General features: G+C 38.5%; 1 protein-coding gene across 1 annotated transcript; it reads right to left on the reverse strand.

Annotated features, from left to right (window-relative positions):
* Nucleotides 1-931: 931 nt before the first annotated feature.
* On the reverse strand, nt 932-6,368 carry LOC118287703 (delta-type opioid receptor-like). Its single transcript, XM_035613165.1, has 4 exons — nt 6,216-6,368; nt 5,653-5,917; nt 3,289-3,641; nt 932-2,946 (listed from the first exon to the last, which is right to left on the reverse strand). The coding sequence occupies exons 2-4, from the start codon at nt 5,895-5,897 to the stop codon at nt 2,417-2,419; spliced, it is 1,128 nt and encodes a 375-aa protein (XP_035469058.1). The 5' UTR covers nt 5,898-5,917; nt 6,216-6,368; the 3' UTR covers nt 932-2,416.
* Nucleotides 6,369-10,437: the final 4,069 nt, after the last annotated feature.

Here is a 10,437-nt window from a genome sequence, read left to right on the forward strand (position 1 = left end):
ACTAAAAGTGTGGCGACTTTTTTGCAGTAATTCAATTAACTGTAACTCCATTGTGGCAAATTGGGAATAAATCATAGATGAGACAAGGGCCTTAAGTCAAGTCGAGTGAATAAAAAGCACATTTAAAAACAACAAATGTAGGCCAAAGTGCAATACAGAGAAATATAAAATGGCTTTGAATGAGGTAATCAAATAGCAAATACTTGCTACAAGGGGCCTAGCAGCTCCTTTTTGCTCCAGGGGCCACCAAGCAAGTTAATCCAACCATGTTCTCCTCAGTCTAAAAACTATATATATAGTTATATATATATATATATATATATATATATATATTTACACATACACATACACATATATATAAAAAAAAATATTTTTCAACCAGACCACATATATTATATTTTAGTGTAATGTAATGTAATGTAATTTTCTGTCCTCTGGAGGGAGCTGATGGCATACAGTACAAAATCAAGCCTAAACCTGCAGAAGACTGCACACCAAAACCATGTACATTAAAAACGCATCTCCATGCTGAAAATAATCTTAAACATAACCTGCTCTTCTTAAAATAGGCCATTGTGAGCTACAATTTAAAAAAAAGAGATATCCAAAGGTAATGACAATGAGGGTAAAGATAGAAAGACATTGCGAGTGTCACTACTGGACTTTAGAGCATTTGCAAATTCTAAATGACAAAAATTAGCTTGTTACTCTGAGATAGGAGAATTGATGTGGATTTGTTAAACTGGCTTCAATATTGAGCACTTCACTGACAAGATGTTTTGATCGATAAATCACCTGCTTGTTTGACAGCAGACAAAGTCGATATACTGTACAGGAGCAGGTTGATCCAGTAAATACAGACTGAAAGAAAAGAAAACAATTACGTCTTTGTTTTCTCTGCTCTATTTCTTTTTAAGCCAGGACACACATTGTGGCTAGAGATTTATTAACAGTTTGAAAAAGGTTTATCCCAGATCCACAAAGCTCCGCTTTAGCAACACAAGAGTGAAACTGAAAGTGCTTACGAAAATGGGTTAATTTCTTCTCTTATGAGACAGATACATATATACCACAGTGAAATATCATGTTTATGATATCCTTTGTCTATGTGCATTACATACAAAATAACAGCACAGTCCATGAGCATATAGGCTGCTGATGTTGCATTTACTTTCAAAGCAATTATTACTGACATGCTACAAATACAGTTTATCTCAATGATGTCTGTGCAAAGATTTACTTTTTTGTAATCTATACAATATATGGTATTGTATACACACTATGATACTGTACATTTGACAAAATTTACTGCATTCAACCATGTGCACAACTTGATAAATAGGTATTCATGTTTTTAGATTGCACTGAAATAATATTTCTGTACAATAATAGCATGGACACATAATAGGAATATGTGTATCATAGTAAAAGCCATACACGGCAGATGTGAATAAATCATATACCATTAATTTAACAATTTATCAATCTGAACACAACTCCAAAGTCAAAGCTGATAGAGAGCCCTCTGTCAAATTCTAAATCCAGATTAAAGTCCAGGACTTAACTTTTCTCATTGACAAATTCTCGTTCTAATCGACACTTCTGTATTTCTTAAAAAAAGACACCCGTTCAGTTATCATTCTTGAAATAATTTTCCGCTGCTACAAACATTTCTAATCCTGGACTATTAAAGGCACATTTGGCAACAGGAATAAAAATATAGGAGAAAGTGAGCGGGAAATGAGAGAGGTGAAGAGAAAATGCAGTTAAAAGAATAAAAATCAAGAACACTGATGCAAAATGTATGTAAAAATTGAGCCATTAATGTAACATTTCCATTAACTCCTTGCCAATTTCCCATTAAATAATCTGAGAAATCTTAAATTATACTCTCCTGACTTCTTATGCAATGTTTTTGTGACTTTGCATTTCCTACTCATAATCATGATTTGTGGCCCTTTCCTATCAAGATTAGATTGTTCTGTCAATAAACATCAAAATATAATGGAAATGCCTACTGTAAATTCCCTCTGCCCAAAATGATGCATTCAAATGTCTTTTTTTGTCTGATCAACAGTCCAAAAACCAAAGATTCCTTTTCTACCACATGAAAAACAGCAAATCTTCACTTTTGAGAAGCTGGAACAACCACTAACTAACTAACTAAGTTATTCTCTTGCAGAGGGGGTTGGGGTTTTTGATGTGGATTTATGGAAAATATTAGATACAATTTATGATTTGTAACTTTCATTTGATCTCTGAAATGAAATCATAGCAATGTTGGTGCTGATTAAAATCCAATAGATAAAAATAAATCCAGTTAACCTTTGCAATAGACTGAAAATTACATTGCTGATGTGATGTGGGATAAGCCCAGGTCATGCAAGTCCTCTTGTCCAATATGGGAAATTGCTAGTCATGTTGGATTATTCGTCGTGTCTGGGTTCTCCAGGGGAACAGAAGCCTCTCGGAGTGTGATGGTGGTCTTTTTGCCCTCTGAAACCTTCTCTCCTTTTAGTTTGGCTGAGAGGCAGAAGTCCTTGAAACACCGTTTGAAATTCTCATCCAGAAAGGCATAGAGCACAGGGTTAAGGCTGCTGTTGGTGTAGCCCAGAGCCACACAGAAGAAGTAGGCGGCCATGACGGCAGTGGTTTCAGGCACACTGACGAGTGCCTTGATCAGGATGAAGATGTGAATGGGCGTCCAGCAGACCACGAACACGGCCACCACGACGACTACAAGTCTTGTGATTCTGCGCAGGTTACGATCCTTCTCCCGTGAGCCAGACAACATTCGGACACTCTTCAGCCTCAAGACCATCAGGGAGTAGCACACGGTGATGATGAGCACAGGCACAATGAAGGCAAAGACGAACACACATACCTTCATCAGAGTGTCCCAGTACACATACGGCTCTGGGAACTGTAAGGCACACTCAGTTATATCTGCGGGAGGAGAAAGAGAGAGGTAGGGAAGAGGAAAATGTGAACTAAATGATGAAGTGCACTTGTGCTTTATCATAAATAAAAGTCCACTTTCTGTAACCAATTTAACAAGCTACTATGGAGCAGTTAATCTGCACTCTGCAGGGAACATTTAACTTCCCCTACTTTTTCCTTACACCATCTATATTCAGGAAGGGCGATGCATGATGTGTGGCTAATGGAAAACTGATGAATGGACTTGATAAAATATGTGTCTGCTTTTAAGGTATTACTATTAATACATGCTTAAAATTGTTGGAAACCTCAGACCTTCACTGGGGGATGGTGAAAGCACTTCCTCACCACTGTTTGTTTGGGTGCCACCCAGAATAAACGCAGGTATCCCTGCAGCTGAGGACAGGATCCAGATGCACACATTGATCATCTTGGCTTTGATCGGAGTGCGGAAGTCCAGGGCTTTTACTGGGTGGCACACAGCCACGTAGCGATCCACACTCATCATGGTGAGAGTGAATATACTGGTGAACATGTTGTAGTAGTCGATAGAGATGAAGACCTTGCAAACCACCTCACCAAAGGGCCAGGTGTTCAGGAGGTAGTCGGTGCTCTGGAAGGGCATGGTGGTGGTGACGAGAGCATCAGCGAGGGCTAGGTTAAAAATGTAAATGTTGGTGGCTGTCTTCATCTTTGTGTACCTGTTCAACATGCACAACACAAGGTTTTCCTTAAATATTAAGGAGAGACAGATGACCGGAGTTTAACATCCGTCCACACTGCCATGGCAGCCGTACATTGCTCTGGAGACTCTGTAGAGAACCTTTCCACTTGCGTCATTATGAATTAAACATTGTCCATTAGTCAACACTCCTTCCTTTAATCTGTAATGTATTTTTTCTTACTCACGTGTCATTGTTATGTAAAGTATGCTGCTGATGGCAGGCCATGTGTAATCAACTTGTTTTCACTTCATTACATTGTCATAGCATTAAAGCTCTATGTGATTACTTAGCCTAATGCCGGCCTTACACCTAACGACTTTCAAGCCAATTCACTGTCGTAGACAAATTTCCATTGTTGGTATAAAATCATGAGAGTTTTGCTCGAGTTGAGGCACGCTCCTGTCATCTGGATCGTGTGGTGTAAGGTGGTGATCTGAGCTGTTTTAAGTCTGTCTTTTTCTCGTCTTGATGTTCCGATAAAATCTACCGTGTTTGATATTATCGTATGTTTTTAGTCTTCGCTCACTCAGATAGAGGCATGAACATTGTCTACAACCAATAGGTGAGCTCTTTCCAGAACCAAACAGGAAGCAGAAAAGCGTGTAGGGGTCGGGGAATACATGCTGCAACATTGCATGGAGACTCCGGTGAAGCCTCGAATGCTGAGGTTTCAAAACTACCTGGTTGCATGGAACGGGGACAGTGCATGGGGACGTTGCACCCAGGTAGTTTTGAAACTGCGCCGTTCGAGGCTTCACCGGAGTCTCCATGCGATGTTGCAGTATGTACTCCCGTCGTCGCCACATTCTGCGGTGTCTTCTCTTTTTCTTGTTGGCAAAACATACCTATTCAAAGACATACAGGTGCACTGCCATGGCAGGTATTTCTACTAATGGCTTGAGATTCAATGTTGGCTTTTTATGTTTTTGGATGAGTGTAATTTGTTTTTTAACATGAAGTCAACATGAACCTCTTCCTCCTTGAAGTTCCCTTCACTGAGCGACTAAACAATAAAACTTACTATTTTCTCGAACCAGTGTGAGAATTGGCTTCTACCGACTGGCGACACGACACCATCACTCTGATCTGAGGTAATTGTTGTCTATGGACCGGAGCATTCTGGAAGGCACTGCTGCATTTCACAATACATCAGAGGAGATTTGTTGCTCTCATACACCATAAATAACGCCCAATGAGGTGCAAGCGGGCTATTGGCTTGATAAAGCACCACTGGTTTCAACTATAATTAATATCATGTCCACCACACTAGGGAGGTGATTTTTTTGCATATTGTTATTATATTTTGGAGGTCTTGAGGGTTATTGGATTCATAAAATGGGCCACAAAAGGTTTCATATACTGAGGGAGGCAGAAATCTATTCTATATTGCCATGGTTTACTTTACGCATTAATGTTGGATGAGAAATGACAGCATGAGCCCCTGCTCAATCCAGTTTTGTGTCTTGTGACTTTTTGAGTTAAAGTTTTGTCTGCTTTAGATGTTATCCCAGCCATTTGCATGTACAATACATCATTCTTACAGTAAACTGATTGCATAAAGTAAATATCAGAGCAATATCTTTTGTTTCTATTAGGAAGCATGTCTTTAGTGTCCATCCAGGAATAAAACTCAGGCACTAAGGAAAAATGTGACATAGACCAGATGGCCCAGAGGTCACTGTTAAACCCAAAGGGTTGGAGCCAGTGCCTTGTACACAAGCAACAATATTTACAAAGGTGGTGGAGAAACACCTGGACCTCTGTTTATCTTTTTTTTATCATGTACAAATATACTTTTCTGCCTTTACCAAGGGATTGTTGATTATCCAATATCAATTTTCTTATCTTTTCTAATTTATATCCTGTCATGCTGCCATCTCATTTGAAATCATTTTACGATTAATAATATGTTGCTATGTTAACCTATGCATTTCTCATCATACGGAGTATATCATTTTTGCCATATTCAGTTGAATTATGACCTTACCTGATGATGACATACATGACGAGGCAGTTGCCGATGAAGCCGACGACAAACACCACGGAGTAGACTGCAGTGATGATGGGGATGATGGGAGACATGCTCCCCGGCTCCCAGCCATCATTGTGGGTCACATTGCGGCTCTCGGAGGATCCGGACATCCAAGCTGAGGAATTGACGTGACAGTCCTCCAACGCTGTAGAGAGGCACTCCGTGTCTTCTTTGAAAATTTCGACCGGAGTGCTTTCCATTGTGACACCTGTGTGTGAGGCTGCTTTAGAGTGGATAAATGGGAGAGGGATTGCATGGCATTCAGCAGTGTGGGAAAGAGGATATTGGCGTGACTGAGCCACAAAATGCGAGAGGAGCAACGCATAATTTCCGATAATAATAATTTAAAAAATACATATATGCTATCTATGTATAATCATGGAATTGGAAAATGTGTCATTCATTTTCATTTAGCTTCAGGAGCCACTTGTGCATCATGAAACACACTGTCGATTTAAACAAGCAGCGCCGTTAAGGAAAAATCACATCACCGAATTTGAAGCTCTCCGGTTGCTCACCTTTGTCAACGCACCCGTAAAATAACCAGTGTATATGTTTTTGTTTAAGGTATCCTCCCAGTTTTCATCCAGCCCGGCTTGTTTCGTTTCAGCTCATCAAAGTTTGTGGATGGTACTGCGCGCCTGGAGAGGAGCAGCCAACAGGTTTGCGGACACTTGTGCACTCGCACTGATGGAGAGGTAGTGCGCAATCAGGCCACACACACACACACACACACACACACACACACAAAGCTTCACCGAACAGAGCAATGGAAATCACCTGGGGCTTCCCACACAGAGATCCCAAATCTAGTCAATAGTCAATACAAAGCGTCATTATAAAAACATTTTCTGGAGCAATTTTAAAGGAAATTTGGCAGTTTATTCAAAATGTCCACATTCTCTTTCTATTGAAATAGACTGGTGGACAGAGGGTAGGGAAGAAATGTATGAATCTGGTGATGTTCAGCCCAGGGGGGTTGCAGTTATGGGGTCCTAACAATATTCACTGCACATCAGATGAGGGAGATGATATATGACCAAAGTAAGTAGGATACACCCCTCATTTCACCATTTAAGTCATATTCAATAGTAAACACTGGCACACTTCAGCCATGGATCTCAAGATTTGGTAGGTATTTAACATCACCTAAATTCTATTGAGTTTTAAGAGCAAACTGTTGGTTGTAGCTTTTAAAGTTGATTTCTACGCTAATAAGAGCAGAGAAATATTTTTTTTAATTCCCTCTGTGTAGTGCTGTTTTTAAAGTTTTGTGTCAAAGGAAGGGATTATACAATTTTCTATTTTACAAAATTGGTCATAATTTCATAAGAAAAGCAGATTATTAAAATAAATGAATTGGATTGTTTGAGTCTACAATATATTATTACATTATTATTATATTACATTGCATTATGCTGTATCCTTCAGTAAACTCAGCAAATGTTAAGGGTGCACTGACTCGTGGATCACATGACACAATGGGACTAAACATGAGAAACTTGCGCATCTTTACATGAAATGCATTTGGTGATGCTTTATGTGAATGTTACGCAACAGTGATTTAAGCAGATCATGGCGTGAGTCATACTCAGCATGTCATCGGTCGGTGAAGTAGCCATTCTACTACAGTGCAGCTACTGTCTGAGGATATAAAAAAGGTCTCATTTGTTGTCCTCGGGCTCTGGAGAAGCCACAGATCTGTGAGCATTTTTTAGTAATTAGGGTAAATATAATGAGGAAAACCAATGGAAAGTCAAAAGTCATTTTCTAAAAGAAAATAATTTAAACAGCTGAGTCAAGAAAGTAATCAGCTAATTCCTGGTGCAAGTATCTGCTTCTATTACATTTCTTTATTGTCAGGAATTTTTCGGAACTTTTCAGATCAATGACTGGGAGCTCAAGCTATTCAAGTTGAGGAAATGGAAAATGATTCACATAGTTTCTTATTCACTGATACTAATTGTTAATTTTGTCAATTACCAAATGTATCTTTCAAAACTTATATCCTCTTGTAAAACTCATTCACTAAGACTTGTGTTTAGTCGTGTGTATAGACTGTGTATATTCAGTGATATTCTCTGGGATTTGTTGCTCCACAAACACTGATGCACTGCACCGTCTTAAAGCTCAGTCGGCAATAGGTGAAGGGAAAAAAGCTTCCCCCTGACATTGCAAAAAATACAAGTAGATGAAAAGGGAAATCTAATCAGAATTCTAGTCAGACGAAAACAGATCCTGTCATGAGGAAAGAAATGGTTACATCACATTAGTTAGTTTTGAGGTAAAACGGTATAGTGTTAGCTTAATTGTGGCTCAGGAGTGGAGAGGGTCATCCACTTACCAGACGGTTGGTGGTTTGATTACCACTTCCCCCACTCTGCATTGCCCAGTGTCCTTGGGCAAGACACTTAACCCTAAAATTGCCCCCGATGGTTGTACCGGCAGTGTATGCGTGATGCAGTGTATGTGTGATGCATGACTGATAGACAAAGGGTTAAATGTAGATTAGATATGATAAGATTAGATTCAACTTTATTGTCATTGCACAGCGTACAAGTATTGAGACAACGAAATTCAGTTAGTATCCAGATGTGCAAAAAACCACAGTAAAGGGTAACATTCATTGGGATAGAGAGTAGCGCTCTGTGTGTGTGCATGTGTGAATGTCAACTGTGTTTTAAAGTGCTTTAAATGGTTGATAAGACGCTAGCACTATAGAAATATAGTATATACAATATATATGTATATTGTTTAACATTTACCATTGGGTAAAATTGATGATGATTGATGAAGGCGATCCACCAAAAAGAAGTAATATGATCAAAGTTCAACCTGAAGGGAGGAATGAATGTCTGTAAATTTCATGGCAATCCATTTAATAATTGTTGAGACAAAAAAGTACAAAAAACATCACCCTGATGGTGGTGTGATATGAAAAGTCAGAGGATCAACCAAGTCACTAGACGAAATTAGTACAAACACATCCCCTGGGAAGTCTGAACTAAAGTGGGAGACATTGCCAAATTACTTTGGAATTTGCTTGCATTTGTGGCATTTATATAACAGGTCAAAATGTGAATTTCATTTTTCAATCATAGACAATGTAGTTGTAGAACAAGATCTTTGTTTGAATTTACTGTGTAAAACACATTGATTTACTCCTGACAGTGCGGGGAGTTGTTCTTACTGCTTACTAATGTGCAACACTGATGATATTCTAAGTTTGCTCATAGTTTGCAGCTTTTATGAAGACGTGTGGGAGGCCAGTGGGATATTTTTCACAGCTTTGTCTGAACTCGCAGACATGAAGGGACAGATGGATGCCATAATGGACGCAAAGATGTGAGTTGATCAAAGAGAAGGTAACTGACATCACTGCAATCTCAGAAAATGAATCAGTTCTCTCTTACTGTTTTTTGTACAGTATTGCCTGGTGTGAGTATTGTATTATGTGAGTAAGTATCTAACTACAGAGCTTCACTTGGTAACACGAGGCAGAAAGGCAGAGATGAAAAATGTGTAGGTTCAGAGGAGAAAGTAGCTGGAGGCGTTCCCTGCTGGATACACACAGTAATATGTGGGATATTGAGAGTATTGTTTAACCTCCTCCCAACACAATGTACACAGCAGTATTACATTTTTGTGTTATTATATATATAATAAATCTGAAATATATATTTTTTATGATTTTAATAGATCCTAACAAAAATGCCTTATTGACTGAAAATGTTAAACGAACAGTTTTTCATCATTCTCAAGCACATCAACCAGTCCAAATGTGTTTCTTTGCCAAATTGGGCCCAATTAGTCTGTCCACAATGGTCATAAATTCGATGCGAATCTTATTGCTTTGATGCAAACAAAATATTTATTCACACATTAAAAAAAACAATAGAAAACATACAATAATGGCAACATGAGAAAAAGTGTCTAGTTCATAGCAAACCAACACTATGGATTAGCAATTTATCTACAAAAGGATTAATTGCAGTGTTTGATAGAAAATGTATGTAGATGCAGTTTATTTAACACTAAAATATATTCTAGAGCTCATTTTTTACCATAGCCAATATTTATTGGACTAAACAATAATAAAATAATCAATAATCAAGAAGGAAGGGTTTTACTGTCAAGACATCAGTAATGTCAACAAAGATTATACTTTTTTTTTTACCATATTTTCTAATTAAACACTCTTATCCACAGATATTAGCGCATAAAAAGGTCCCTGTGATGCACATCCATACTGTGGGTGTTTATGTGATGCACCTTGAGCTGTGGAGTGAGCGATGAAACACTGTTCTTGATCTACGACCACAAGGACCAGCTGATCATCTCCAAAAATGCTGAATGTGCACAGTGAGTGAGTGGGACATTTAGAATCAATGGCCAAGGGATTGGACTGCACACAGGCGGTCCTCTACATCACAGACAGAGTGTAAAAAAGTTGTAGAATTTAGTGGCTGATGTGGAGAAAAACTTGGAGGAGGCAGGGCTGATGGAAGGTGTGAACAGAGGCCACAAATGATGAGGCAGGTGCTAGACACTTTATTGACGTAGAAAAAAATCAAAAAGATCATTACTTATGATCGATGTGGTCTGATATATACTATATTTAATATGTCATGTAAATATAACAGTCGATATGTGAAATTAATTGTAAAATGATCTTATTCTATTCTTGTTGTCATGTTAACTTTTTCAAAGTGAACCTTGCTAATGTTACAAAACATTACA

This window comes from Scophthalmus maximus, chromosome 16, assembly GCF_022379125.1.
Source record: "Scophthalmus maximus strain ysfricsl-2021 chromosome 16, ASM2237912v1, whole genome shotgun sequence".
Classification (NCBI taxonomy): domain Eukaryota; kingdom Metazoa; phylum Chordata; class Actinopteri; order Pleuronectiformes; family Scophthalmidae; genus Scophthalmus; species Scophthalmus maximus.

Bases quoted from the DNA above. Each gene is read 5' to 3' on its own strand.
- LOC118287703 (XM_035613165.1), bottom strand. From the start codon at position 5,897: ATGGAAAGCACTCCGGTCGAAATTTTCAAAGAAGACACGGAGTGCCTC. The intron at 3,642-5,652 runs GTAAGGTCATAA...CATGTTGAACAG, and splicing joins GTCATGTATGTCATCATCAG to GTACACAAAGATGAAGACAG. The intron at 2,947-3,288 runs GTGAGGAAGTGC...CTCCTCCCGCAG, and splicing joins TGGCACCCAAACAAACAGTG to ATATAACTGAGTGTGCCTTA.